The sequence below is a fragment of the Lepidochelys kempii genome, chromosome 2, assembly GCF_965140265.1.
Source record: "Lepidochelys kempii isolate rLepKem1 chromosome 2, rLepKem1.hap2, whole genome shotgun sequence".
Lineage (NCBI taxonomy): Eukaryota > Metazoa > Chordata > Testudines > Cheloniidae > Lepidochelys > Lepidochelys kempii.
In genome coordinates, this window is record NC_133257.1 from 32,258,104 (window position 1) to 32,272,051 (window position 13,948).

General features: G+C 52.5%; 1 protein-coding gene across 2 annotated transcripts; it reads left to right on the forward strand.

The window, feature by feature from the left end:
- Positions 1–4,050: 4,050 nt before the first annotated feature.
- On the forward strand, positions 4,051–12,595 carry KCNV1 (potassium voltage-gated channel modifier subfamily V member 1). Of its 2 annotated transcripts, none has more exons than XM_073329350.1 (4): positions 4,051–4,089; positions 5,377–5,889; positions 8,075–8,601; positions 11,901–12,595. In XM_073329350.1, the coding sequence occupies exons 2-4, from the start codon at positions 5,408–5,410 to the stop codon at positions 12,410–12,412; spliced, it is 1,521 nt and encodes a 506-aa protein (XP_073185451.1). In that variant the 5' UTR covers positions 4,051–4,089; positions 5,377–5,407; the 3' UTR covers positions 12,413–12,595. The 2 variants fall into 2 exon arrangements, with proteins under 2 accessions (XP_073185451.1, XP_073185450.1); XM_073329349.1 differs by lacking the exon at positions 4,051–4,089 and adding an exon at positions 4,914–4,960.
- Positions 12,596–13,948: the final 1,353 nt, after the last annotated feature.

A 13,948-nucleotide genomic window follows, 5' to 3' on the forward strand; every position in this document is an offset into this window, starting at 1 on the left:
GGGGTTAGCGGGGAGGGGGCTGTAGGGCAGTGCCCGTGGGGGTTAGCGGGGAGGGGGCTCTAGGGCAGTGCCCGTGGGGTTCGCGGGGAGGGGGCTCTAGGGCAGCGCCAGGGGGTTAGGGGGCAGGGGGCTCTAGGGCAGTGCCCGTGGGGGTTCGCGGGGAGGGGGCTCTAGGGCAGTGCCCGTGGGGGTTAGGGGGCAGGGGGCTCTAGGGCAGTGCCCGTGGGGGTTCGCGGGGAGGGGGCTCTAGGGCAGCGCCAGGGGTTAGGGGGCAGGGGGTTCTAGGGCAGTGCCCGTGGGGGTTAGGGGGCAGGGGGTTCTAGGGCAGTGCCCGTGGGGGTTCGCGGGGAGGGGGCTCTAGGGCAGTGCCCATGGGGGTTAGCGGGGAGGGGGCTGTAGGGCAGTGCCCGTGGGGGTTAGCGGGGAGGGGGCTCTAGGGCAGTGCCCGTGGGGTTCGCGGGGAGGGGGCTCTAGGGCAGCGCCAGGGGGTTAGGGGACAGGTGGCTCTAGGGCAGTGCCCGTGGGGGTTCGCGGGGAGGGGGCTCTAGGGCAGTGCCCGTGGGGGTTAGGGGGGAGGGAGCTCTAGGGTAGTGCCTGTGGGGGTTAGGGGGGAGGGGGCTCTAGGGCAGTGCCCGTGGGGGTTAGCGGGGAGGGGGCTGTAGGGCAGTGCCCGTGGGGGTTAGCGGGGAGGGGGCTCTAGGGCAGTGCCCGTGGGGTTCGCGGGGAGGGGGCTCTAGGGCAGCGCCAGGGGGTTAGGGGACAGGGGGCTCTAGGGCAGTGCCCGTGGGGGTTCGCGGGGAGGGGGCTCTAGGGCAGTGCCCGTGGGGGTTAGGGGGGAGGGAGCTCTAGGGTAGTGCCTGTGGGGGTTAGGGGGGAGGGGGCTCTAGGGCAGTGCCCGTGGGGGTTCGCGGGGAGGGGGCTCTAGGGCAGTGCTCGTGGGGGTTCGCGGGGAGGGGGCTCTAGGGCAGTGCCCGTGGGGGTTAGGCGGGAGGGGGCTCTAGGGCAGTGCCCGTGGGGGTTAGGGGGCAGGGGGCTCTAGGGCAGTGCCCGTGGGGGTTAGGGGGCAGGGGGCTCTAGGGCAGTGCCAGGGGGTTAGGGGGCAGGGGGCTCTAGGGCAGCGCCAGGGGGTTAGGGGGCAGGGGGCTCTAGGGCAGTGCCCGTGGGGTTCGCGGGGAGGGGGCTCTAGGGCAGTGCCCGTGGGGGTTAGGGGGCAGGGGGCTCTAGGGCAGCGCCAGGGGGTTAGGGGGCAGGGGGCTCTAGGGCAGTGCCCGTGGGGTTCGCGGGGAGGGGGCTCTAGGGCAGCGCCAGGGGGTTAGGGGGCAGGGGGCTCTAGGGCAGTGCCCGTGGGGTTCGCGGGGAGGGGGCTCTAGGGCAGCGCCCGTGGGGGTTAGCGGGGAGGGGGCTCTAGGGCAGTGCCCGTGGGGGTTAGGGGGGAGGGGGCTCTAGGGCAGTGCCCGTGGGGGTTAGGGGGCAGGGGGCTCTAGGGCAGTGCCCGTGGGGGTTAGGGGGCAGGGGGCTCTAGGGCAGCGCCCGTGGGGGTTAGGGGGGAGGGGGCTCTAGGGCAGTGCCCGTGGGGGTTAGGGGGCAGGGGGCTCTAGGGCAGTGCCCGTGGGGGTTAGGGGGAAGGGGGCTCTAGGGCAGCGCCCGTGGGGGTTAGGGGGGAGGGGGCTCTAGGGCAGTGCCCGTGGGGGTTAGGGGGCAAGGGGCTCTAGGGCAGCGCCCGTGGGGGTTAGGGGGGAGGGGGCTCTAGGGCAGTGCCCGTGGGGGTTAAGGGGCAGGGGGCTCTAGGGCAGTGCCCGTGGGGGTTAGGGGGCAGGGGGTTCTAGGGCAGTGCCCGTGGGGGTTAAGGGGCAGGGGGCTCTAGGGCAGTGCCCGTGGGGGTTAGGGGGCAGGGGGCTCTAGGGCAGTGCCCGTGGGGGTTAGGGGGAAGGGGGCTCTAGGGCAGCGCCCGTGGGGGTTAGGGGGGAGGGGGCTCTAGGGCAGTGCCCGTGGGGGTTAGGGGGCAAGGGGCTCTAGGGCAGCGCCCGTGGGGGTTAGGGGGGAGGGGGCTCTAGGGCAGTGCCCGTGGGGGTTAAGGGGCAGGGGGCTCTAGGGCAGTGCCCGTGGGGGTTAGGGGGCAGGGGGTTCTAGGGCAGCGCCCGTGGGGGTTCGCGGGGAGGGGGCTCTAGGGCAGTGCCCGTGGGGTTCGCGGGGAGGGGGCTCTAGGGCAGTGCCCGTGGGGTTCGCGGGGAGGGGGCTCTAGGGCAGTGCCCGTGGGGGTTAGGGGGCAGGGGGCTCTAGGGCAGCGCCAGTGGGGGTTCGCGGGGAGGGGGCTCTAGGGCAGCGCCAGGGGTTAGGGGGCAGGGGGTTCTAGGGCAGTGCCCGTGGGGGTTAGGGGGCAGGGCGCTCTAGGGCAGCGCCCGTTGGGGTTAGGGGGGAGGGGGCTCTAGGGCAGTGCCCGTGGGGGTTAGGGGGCAGGGGGCTCTAGGGCAGTGCCCGTGGGGGTTAAGGGGCAGGGGGCTCTAGGGCAGTGCCCGTGGGGGTTAGGGGGCAGGGGGCTCTAGGGCAGTGCCCGTGGGGGTTAGGGGGAAGGGGGCTCTAGGGCAGCGCCCGTGGGGGTTAGGGGGGAGGGGGCTCTAGGGCAGTGCCCGTGGGGGTTAGGGGGCAAGGGGCTCTAGGGCAGCGCCCGTGGGGGTTAGGGGGGAGGGGGCTCTAGGGCAGTGCCCGTGGGGGTTAAGGGGCAGGGGGCTCTAGGGCAGTGCCCGTGGGGGTTAGGGGGCAGGGGGTTCTAGGGCAGCGCCCGTGGGGGTTCGCGGGGAGGGGGCTCTAGGGCAGTGCCCGTGGGGTTCGCGGGGAGGGGGCTCTAGGGCAGTGCCCGTGGGGTTCGCGGGGAGGGGGCTCTAGGGCAGTGCCCGTGGGGGTTAGGGGGCAGGGGGCTCTAGGGCAGTGCCCGTGGGGGTTAGCGGGGAGGGGGCTCTAGGGCAGTGCCCGTGGGGGTTAGGGGGCAGGGGGCTCTAGGGCAGCGCCAGTGGGGGTTCGCGGGGAGGGGGCTCTAGGGCAGCGCCAGGGGTTAGGGGGCAGGGGGTTCTAGGGCAGTGCCCGTGGGGGTTAGCGGGGAGGGGGCTCTAGGGCAGTGCCCGTGGGGGTTAGGGGGCAGGGGGCTCTAGGGCAGCGCCAGTGGGGGTTCGCGGGGAGGGGGCTCTAGGGCAGCGCCAGGGGTTAGGGGGCAGGGGGTTCTAGGGCAGTGCCCGTGGGGGTTAGGGGGCAGGGCGCTCTAGGGCAGCGCCCGTTGGGGTTAGGGGGGAGGGGGCTCTAGGGCAGTGCCCGTGGGGGTTAGGGGGCAGGGGGCTCTAGGGCAGTGCCCGTGGGGGTTAGCGGGGAGGGGGCTCTAGGGCAGTGCCCGTGGGGGTTAGGGGGCAGGGGGCTCTAGGGCAGCGCCAGTGGGGGTTCGCGGGGAGGGGGCTCTAGGGCAGCGCCAGGGGTTAGGGGGCAGGGGGTTCTAGGGCAGTGCCCGTGGGGGTTAGGGGGCAGGGCGCTCTAGGGCAGCGCCCGTTGGGGTTAGGGGGGAGGGGGCTCTAGGGCAGTGCCCGTGGGGGTTAGGGGGCAGGGGGCTCTAGGGCAGTGCCCGTGGGGGTTCGCGGGGAGGGGGCTCTAGCGCAGCGCCAGGGGTTAGGGGGCAGGGGGTTCTAGGGCAGCGCCCGTGGGGGTTCGCGGGGAGGGGGCTCTAGCGCAGCGCCAGGGGTTAGGGGGCAGGGGGTTCTAGGGCAGTGCCCGTGGGGGTTCGCGGGGAGGTGACACGCAGCTCCCCCACTCTGCCCCGTGCAGGCGGCGCCCGGCCGGTTCACACGGAGCCCGCGGGTCCCCAGCCGCGGGGCCGGCGGCGGCGGTGGAATTCCGCCCCCCCCAGTTCCCCACAGCACATGACCCGGAACGCGGGTCTGGCGCTCCCGGGAGCTGAGCTCGCGGGGCTGTGGCGAGGCGCGGGCGGGCAGCGAGCAGCCCTGCCGGAGCCGCCGCGCCCCGCTCCCGGCCGGGGGAGCCACTCGGGGGGAGGAGCCGCCAGCAGCAGCAGCATCAGCAGCCCAGATGCGGAGCGAGGCGGCCGGGCAGGTAAGGCACAGCTGGCTCGGGCTCTCTATGCCCAGCATCGCGCCGCCGAGCTCGCCGGGCGCTCGGGAAGGAGCCGCTGAGCAGAAGAGTTTCTCGCTCTGCCTCCCTTGAACAACCCTCCGGCTCTTGCCCGCCAGCCCCGGGACAGCGGCGCATCAGCGAATGCTCTCGTGCATGTCTATGGATTTGACAAGGTCTCAGTCAGATGCAAGCCCGCTTTTAAAACTTTGCAGCGGGCTCGTGTTCAACAGGCGTTCGTGCGCGGTCCTGGGCTTTTCAAAACCCTTGTATCGCAAGTAACAAATTATGATAAGGATGAAATTGTGATACTTCGGGGGAATTTTAACCGACCCCGTTAGACTTTTAGCCATTCCAGCTGCTTAACTTTTTAAGTAGGTCTATTATTGCTACCGAGTGCAAACAGAGGGGCAGCTTTGATGGCCAGCTGGTGCATGCAGATATTTTAGAGAATGGTTATTTCGTATGTAGCCTTGGTTAATGGTCATTCTTAAGTACAAAACATGCACAACTTTCTCCTCCTCTCTAAAGTCTCTGTGGAGTTGTTTCCATATAGTTGGCATCCAGCTCTTTACCTCAGAAAAGCAGAAGGCTAACATCTCCAGTTCTGTATGGGAGAGGTGCTATGGTGCTGGATAAAGTGTATGAGTTACTGGGTTGCGGTATGCTTAATTTGCCCTTTTTTTTTTCTTTCTTTCTTTTATGACTCATCAAATGTTGCCTGAGAGACAGGTGATGATGATGATGCTAAAATGCTAAAGACAATACTCCCCTGGATAGTTGCAAAGAAGGCACATATAGTTACAATCCCAAATTTCAAAGCAACTGGATCTTACCTTGATGTCTCATTATGGTAATAAATAAATCTTAGCATGAAACATGACCCTTTAGGCAATGTAATTTTAAAATTTTAGGACATATCTACAGCCCTTTCAAGTCAATGGGAGTTTTTCCATTGACTTTAATGGGATTTGGATCAAGCCCTTAATGATCAATCAAATTCCAATTGGTGTGAAACCAATGCAAGGTAAACATATTTCAGGGATCATTATTATTTGTTATTAACCAGATGTATATCCTGCTTGGCTACTTCAGTCTCTTTTTGAGCTCTATCTGAGATGGACGCTTTGCTCTGAGCAAGTGGGGGCAGGAATGTCCCCTTGAATCTGTAAGGAAATTATATGAAAGAAATACACTTAAAAACTAGGTTGGCCCATTTCCCTCAACTGGGCTGTCTTCTATTCACCTTTGCTGTGTCTTTTAACATAGGAGACCGTGGGCTGCTACTGGCAGCTGCAGGATGAAGTCGCCTCCCTGCTGCATGTCCCTTTCTTCCCAGACAACCGGACAGGAGCCAGGGGACAGCACATCGCTGGGTTCCCTAGAGTCCAGCGTCTTCTGCAGTGAGGAGGAGCAGGGGCCCTTGCTGCAGAAAGTTGACCCCACCTTAGACTGTTTCACCATCAATGTGGGAGGCAGCCGCTTCGTACTGTCCCAGCAAACTCTGTCTTGCTACCCAGACACCCGGCTCGGCAAGCTGGCCATGGTGGTGTCCGCTGCCCGGGATGTAGCCTCTAGCCTCCTGGAGCTCTGCGACGATGCCAACCTGATGGAGAACGAGTATTTTTTCGACCGGAGCTCACAGGCATTTCGCTACATCCTGAATTATTACCAGACAGGAAGGTTGCATGTGATGGAGCAGCTGTGCGCCCTCTCCTTCCTGCAGGAGATCCAGTACTGGGGTCTGGACGAGCTCAGCATTGACTCCTGCTGCAGAGACAGGTGAGCACTGGGAAAAGGAGGAAAATAATAATGTGGGCTGGATGCTCTCACTATCAACTCCTGCTGCAGAGACAGGCAGGCCCTGGGTTGTGAAGGGAAGAGATCCAGCAGTGTGGGTTGGAGGAATTCAGCATCAGCTGTTCTTACAGGGGTAGATGGGTGCTGGGGAAGGAGCTGAGCTGCACAAACTCAGCACCAACTCCCACTACATGGACAAGTGGATATTGGACGGGGGAGGGAAAAGGTTAGAAGAGGTCAGTGATGACTCTTACTAGAGGGCAGGTTGGCACTGGGGGCAGGATGATGAGATTCAGTATTGGAACAGTGGCTGGGCAAATGCTGCATCGACTTCCTCTAAAGGGACAGGGTAGCACTGGGAGTTCTGGGTGGGAGGAGGAAGAGGCAGAAGGAAATCACTGGGGGGGACAGGCTGAGGCAGAAGTGACAGCAGATGAAAATGTTAAATAGGGACAAGGAGAAGGCAGAGAAGATGGACATCTGTGACGTTTGTGCTAGGATATTTTTATTCTTTTAATTCTATTGGTTGTGGTTAATTTTGGTTCCTGGTTTATTTGTTAATATTGAAGTGTGGGGTGTTCTAAAAATGATAAATAAAAAATCCAAAATGCTTACCTTAAAATCATTGTAATCAGATGAATGCGATACAAAAACCAGTGCACACCTGCACTGCCAGTCCAACAGTATCTATTCCAGAATGGCTTCAAGGTGCTATTCAATTTCACTGATTTTTTTAATAGATTTTCAGGCCAGAAAGGATCATTATGGTCTGACCTGCATAACACAGGCCATAGAATCACATCTAGTAATTCCTGAATCATGCTCTTATCCTGTGTCTGAGCTAGAGCATATTTTTAGAAAGCCTTCCAACCTTGATTTAAAGACTGATGAAAATCCACCACATCCCTTGGTATGAGGCTTCACTATCAACAGCAATCAATAAATGTACTGACTACCAGCATGTATATATGAAAAGAAGGATTGTCTCATGTTTCTTGGTAATCTCCTTGTTTGAAGAAAATGTTCCATAAATATGGCCTTGATTCAGCAAAGCATTTAGCACATGCTTAAAATCCATAGTAACTACTCAGTAAAGATGGTTAATTGCTTTGCTGAATCAGGACCTAAGTGTTTAAATAAGGTGCAAATAACAGGTATAATAAAATACGTTCTTGAGCTAATGGTAGGTTTGGGACAAACCTTTGTATAAAGGATTATATACCGCCCTTCTAAGCATTGTAACTGTAAGCAATGTAATAAAAAATAAGTAAAATATTATTAGTAAAAATGACAAGATGGTTTAGAAACATAGGGCCTGATTCTGCCAGCCTTACATGAGCATCCCCTACTCTCACAGTTAGTCTCACTGACGTTAAGAGTAGAATCATAGAATCATAGTACTGGAAGGGACCTCGAGAGGTGATTTAGTCCAGTCCCCTGCACTCATGGCAGGACTAAGTATTATCTAGACCATCCCTGACAGGTGTTTGTCTAACCTGCTCTTAAAAACCTCCAATGACGGAGATTCCACACCTCCCTAGGCAACTTATTCCAGTGCTTAACCACTCTAACAATTAGGAAGTGTTTTCCTAATGGGCAACCTAAATCACCCTTGCTGCAATTTAAGCCCATTGCTTCTTGCCTTTTCTCAGACGTTAAGGAGAACAATTTTTCTCCCTCCTCCTTGTAACAACCTTTTATGTACTTGAAAACTGTTATCATGTCCAATCTCTCTCTCTCTCTCTCTCTCTCTTTCCCCCTGTGTGTATATATATATATATATAGGGGAGAGGGAGGGAGGGGAAGAGAACACTCACATATCTAAAGCTATGTGGTACCAAGCACATATTTATATCTTTGTTCTGGCATAATTTCCCAAACTGTAGGCCTGATCTTGGCGCATTCAAAGCTCTCACTGATATGAATGAGCACCACAGGAACATAATGGCTGTGTGGATGTGCTCTATGGCCCTAACTCAACAAAGCACTTTATCACGTGCTTGAAGTTAAGGATGAGCTTATGTCCTTTGCTGTATCAGGACGTTATCAAATTCCCTTTAAGAAGATTTACTCTGGTTGCAGGGTTTTTTCATGTGAAAGGCAGTTTCCATAATAGTGCAAAAATTGTTATTCAAGGTTTATATTTTGGGTTGGATTCCCTGCGCAGGTACTTCAGGAGGAAGGAACTGAGTGAAGCCTTGGATATCAAGAAAGATGCAGAAGAGCTGGATGCCCAGGATGAGGAAGAGGATTTCTCTGGGAGTCTCTGTCCCAATGTCAGGCAGAGGCTCTGGGAGATGCTGGAGAAGCCTCGCTCTTCTGTAGCTGCCAGGACTTTTGGCACCCTCTCTATGGCCTTTGTTGTCGTGTCCATTGCCAACATGGCCTTGATTTCTGTGGAGCTGAGCTGGTTGGCGCCCCCACTACTGGACGCCCTGGAGTATGTGTGCATTGTCTGGTTCACAGCGGAGTTTGCCCTGCGGCTCCTGTGCACACGGGATCGGTGGAGCTTCCTGAGGAGCGTGGCGAACATCATCGACCTGCTGGCCATTTTACCCTTCTACATCACCCTGCTGGTGGAGAGCATGTGCGGTGGGGAGAGCTCTCAAGAGCTGGAGAATGTGGGGCGCATCGTCCAGGTGCTGAGGCTGCTCAGAGCTCTGCGTATGCTGAAGCTGGGCAGACATTCCACAGGTACCTTTAGCTCATGGATTTAACACAGTGTTGGTTTTAGCATTTTACAGGCCATAAGAGGTCAAAAGAAATTAACCAAGCAAGTTAAATGTACAGACACATAGTAACCCTTACAGATTATCCAGGGTGCTGTTGCCACAGTAATAAAACTGAATCTGCATAGAAGGGATAGAAGGAAATGACCTGTTGGTCAAAAACACTAGGTACACACTCAAGGTGGCTAGTCCCCCACTTCTGCCACTGCAATTTTAGTGCACTAGCTAGCAGAGATAGCATGGGAATGGAACGACACCTGCAGGTCGAAGTGTAGCAGACCCTATGACAGCTCCTAGTGGCAATTCCCCAGGTTTGTAATGACGATTGTTGACATTAGAGAACTTCACTTTGAATTTTGGGGTCACACCTTTCTGTCTTTCATATGTTTATTTAAAAACCATTCAGGAAATTGTTATCCTATTGGTTTAGCATCACCTGTCTCTCTCCCATATAGAATTTAGTGATTTCTTGTCATAGAAAGGAACAAGTTGAATTAATCTTATCAAAACCTCATAACTCTCCTAGTCTGAGATTGAAGTATCACTTCACCATTAAAACTGAAAATAGTAGTCCATTTCTTTATCATACAGAATTAGATGCCACTTAACTACACATGTAAGCAGCTCAAAACAGCTTAAATGCCGTGGTGTTAATTGTATAGTTTTTGATATTTAAGTTTTACCAGTCACCCAGGCTCAGAGCAGTAAATCAAAAACTGCAGCTCACTATAATTTGAATGTTGTCGGAAACAGTTCTCGTCTTCTGGCAGAGCAGACTGTTAAGATAAACCTAGTAAATCAGAATGGAAATATACACTATACAGATCTGGAGCCTGCTTCCTGTTAGTTAAAGATGACAAAATGGTGAGGGTTTTTCATTTTGATTCTAACGTATACATAAACATAGTCATTAATATGGAAAGTTCTGCACACAGAGGGGATCATCCATAATCACATCTCTCCCTCCCACCTAGAAGTCAAGTCACCTACCTGTATGGCATCATCCTTGGGATACTGAATTTGGGATCCACTCCAGGGGAGTGGATGAGGGCGGGGCAGGTTGGGGGAAGGGCCGGGGTAGCCCTGCTGTGCGTAGTGGGGTGTGACTGAGGAATGCTCACTATACTCTGCACATTTTGTGAAGAAATGGCAGATCCAAACGATTCCTGTGGGTGGGGATGATAAAGACATATAGGACACAAAACTATGCCTCTGCAAAGGCCGAGGGAAGGGGGGGAAGGGAAGGGATGTGGTCATAAAGGGGACATAAAGCAGGCTGTGTGGGCTGAGCAGTTAGATTTGATATATCTGTTCGACCTAGCACTTCCCCGGCACAGCCCTAGTGGCACATAGGGCCAGGGCCACTGCTCTGCCTCACTGAGACTCACCGTTACTGGCACCCCTTGTGCTACTGGCAGTGCTACCAAGACTCACTCCCTGCACTCCCCAGCACCTACAGAGAAGTTACTGCAGCCCTCCACACAAGAGGAAAGCGGGACTCCCTATGGCCTTTCTGCTAAACCTCAGTGTGCTTGTGCTGGAGCAACCATGGTTTGCCTTGGCCATAGAAATCATTTGAAAAGAATTGCTTTCATATGGTAAGAAATTAAAAAACCTGCACAGCCACTGACACCCACTGATCACTGAGAACATGCTTATTGTGTGCCCTATAACTTGTGTTTGGCTAAAGCATATCTTCCAGAAACGCATCCGTCCTTGGACTGAAGACATCAAGAGATGAAGAATCTACCACTTCCCTTCATAGTTTTGTCCAATAACTAATCACCCTCACTGTAAAAATGTGTGCCTTCTTTCCAGTTTGAAGTTGTCTGGCTTTGACTTGCAGCCACTGGTTCTTCTTATGCCTTTCTCTGCCAATTAAAAAGCCATTTAGTACCTAGTGTTTGCTCCCTACAAAGATACTTATACATTGCAATCAAGTCACCACTTGCTAAATGAAACAGGTTGAGCTCTTTACGTCTGTAAGGCATTTTTTCCAGCCCTCAGATAATTTTAGTGGCTTATTTCTCCATCCTCTCCAATTTTTCAACATCTTTTTTTTAGAATATGGACACCAGAACTATGTACAGTATTCCAGTATCAGTCTCACCTCTAGGTAGAGTGGAGGAAAAGAAAAATTCTCCAAAAACCAAAGAGCCCAATTGCACTCTCTGAGGTGCATGTACCAACCCAAGGGCTTTGTGTGTGCACTGGCAAACAAAGATTGGCCCAAAAGCAACAAGAAATCTTAAACACATTTATGTCTCAACGTCCCAGAGACTCCAATGGCTGTCTGAGACATGCAAAAATGCATGAGTTCAACCTTAGTTTCCAACATTATTTGGTTTAGTTGGAGCTCAGTGGGGGTAATTTATAAGCATTGCATTTCTCCCCTTCAAAAATAAAAACAATATTCATTATTTAAAAAATTAGTGGGAGAAACACTTTGTCAGAATTCATAACATCCTCAGTGATCAAGAAGATATAATACAGAGATCCAAGTTATCATAACTGGCTTTAGAGGATGCCTTGTTTTGTGGATATATTTTGTTTTTAATTTGTGTGCATGTGGCATTTCTTCCTTTGCACTGTTATTGTATTTGCTTTTTCACCCCTGCACTGGCCAGCCAAGGGGCACTGCATACCCTGGGGGGGGGGCAAAGAGCTACCACACGTGCACACTTGTCTTTGTCCTGTGCAAGTCTCTGCACACTCATGCTCCCTTCCCCTACCTACCCAGCTTTTGAATAGGGGTGCAAGTGAGGCTAAGGGGTTTGTAAAGTTGGACAAAGGTGATCTCCTTATGCCTAGATCCCAGTCCCCCAAGTTGAATGGATCATTTCCCTTATAACAAGTTACTCCTACAACATTGTAACTGAAGGGATGTACCTGGCAGAGCTGGCAGTAACCAGCATAAGAGAGGAAGGCATGAGATGTGTATCTCCCACTCCTGTCTTTGCCCATCTTCCCCCTCACTCTAATATGATTCAAGATCAGCCCCTTATTCATCTATATACTGGATGTCAATATCTTTTTTTTATTTATTTCAAAATAGGGACCATAAATCAGAGACCTCTGTGTTTTATTTCTTGAATAATCATGTTTTCCCATTGGTTCTCCAAACAGCATTGCCTTCTCATAAAGGCATTCCTGAGGCAGAAACATAAAACACAAAGTGTCTAGCTTTCAGAACAAGTGCTTCTTAACAGAGGTGTGAAGACAGTTACGTGGATTAAGATACTGACAGCATTTCTTGTGTTCCAGGCTTGCGATCTCTTGGGATGACTATTGCACAATGCTACGAGGAGGTTGGCCTGCTGCTGCTTTTTCTCTCTGTGGGAATATCTATATTTTCCACAGTGGAGTATTTTGTTGAACAAGGTGTCCCTGGCACAACTTTCACAAGTGTGCCCTGTGCATGGTGGTGGGCAACAACTTCCATGACAACCGTTGGTTATGGCGACATTAGACCAGACACTACCACTGGCAAGGTAGTGGCCTTTATGTGTATATTATCGGGAATATTGGTCTTGGCTTTGCCTATAGCTATAATAAATGACCGTTTTTCTGCTTGTTATTTTACGCTGAAGATAAAGGAGGCTGCTCTTCGACAGCGTGAAGCTTTAAAGAAGCTCACAAAGAACACATCCACTGACTCAAATATCAATGTTAATTTGCGAGACATATATGCTCGTAGTATCATGGATATGTTACGGTTAAGAAGCAGAGAGAGAGCAAGCACCAGGAGCAGTGGTGGAGATGATTTTTGGTTTTGACTTCATAAAGTCTTGTATAACATACAGACAACTTCAAGGTGCAGTAGTGAATGGTAGGACAGCTGTCATTTTACATTATTCACTCTTAGCATATTTGCTTTTCAATTTGCAATTTTATTGTCTTGGTGCATTTAAGATAACTAGTGTAGGCCAAAGGCATAATTCAAAACCTGGGAACTCCCAAGGGGCTTTGAAACTAATTTTCACAATTGGTTCTTGAACTGGAAATATATAGGGATCCATCAAAGTAAAATAATGATCCAAATATTTGTCTATGAATCTTATGTTTTTGCTAACATAGAGTAATAAAGTTTTACACCCTCTCCACCCCGCCCCACAAAAAAGGGTGGAGGTTTTTCTGGTGGTAAGAATGAGGGAATTAAAAATACTTGAAAAGAAAGAAGCTTACGGAGGAAAGCACTGGCAACATTTATGATAGCTTTTATATTATGTATTATTGTTTGTAGACATAAACAAGAGTCAGGGGCTGATCCTTGTCCCCATTCTGGCCTCCATCTGCTGCATCATCAGTGGCATAAAGAGTCCACAATAAGCTGGGGGGAGAATTTTCCCCAGTTGAGGAGCAGCATAGAGCTAGCATAAGCAGGCCCCCTCACATGCCCCAGTGTAGGGCACATGCTTATGCCAGGACTGGTGATAAAAAGAGGTATGATCATGGTGCTCTATATTATACAGATTCTGGGTTGCTGTATAGCCCATAGGCAGCCATGGAAAAGCAGCCATAAGTTGGAGCAGCCTCTGGGGCTACTCTAACTTACATCAGGGTCTGTATCAGCATCTGCAGCACAAAAGTGCCTTTTGTTTCACTCCCCCCAGGGTTGATCCTTGTGTATTGTGCCTATCAAGAGGCACTGCCTAGAAGCTACCATCATGGAGTTCAAGACAAATGTTGCCTCTATTTGTCTATATAAGCACTTTTCTCAGTTTTGAGGTGACACTGAATTAAAAAAACCTTTATTTAGAAACTGTAGCATCAAAAATTCCAGGGGAAGAATTTAGTCTATTTTAATTAACTGAGTCCTCGCTGAAAGCATCAGGTTGACATCAGAAAAAGCGTAAGTTCTCTTTTTAATCATAGAGGAAATAAGACATTTGCTTCAGCTTAGCCCATAGAAATCAGTAGGAGTTTTGGGTGGCTCAGGGCTCCAAGATCAGGTCTAAATAAGTTAATAGTTGTCACTGAGGCATGAGAGAAATCCTAAATGAAATATATGCATGTCCTCCCTCCCTCCCCCGAAAAAAACACTATGGAATGCTCATGAGATGTTGTATGCAGATCTTTTTGGTGCGAGAGGGTGGGTTATAGGTCTAGTTAGACAACAAAAAAATCTAAACTTTCCTTAGTTCCCCCCCACATATGCTTTTTAGCAAAATGGAGTGTTGCTTAAATTTAATTTGCATTGCCTAAGGGACAATGTACCTGTAGAAATAATTCATCAATATGATAAACTAAATCAAAAGCTTCAAACCCCCTTGATTTCTTAACTCTCATGGATAATACAAGCACAAGTGTAT

Coding starts and splice junctions, on each gene's coding strand:
- KCNV1 (XM_073329350.1), top strand. CDS start 5,408: ATGAAGTCGCCTCCCTGCTGCATGTCCCTTTCTTCCCAGACAACCGGA. Junction 5,890..8,074: donor GACTCCTGCTGCAGAGACAG/GTGAGCACTGGG, acceptor TTCCCTGCGCAG/GTACTTCAGGAGGAAGGAAC. Junction 8,602..11,900: donor GCTGGGCAGACATTCCACAG/GTACCTTTAGCT, acceptor CTTGTGTTCCAG/GCTTGCGATCTCTTGGGATG.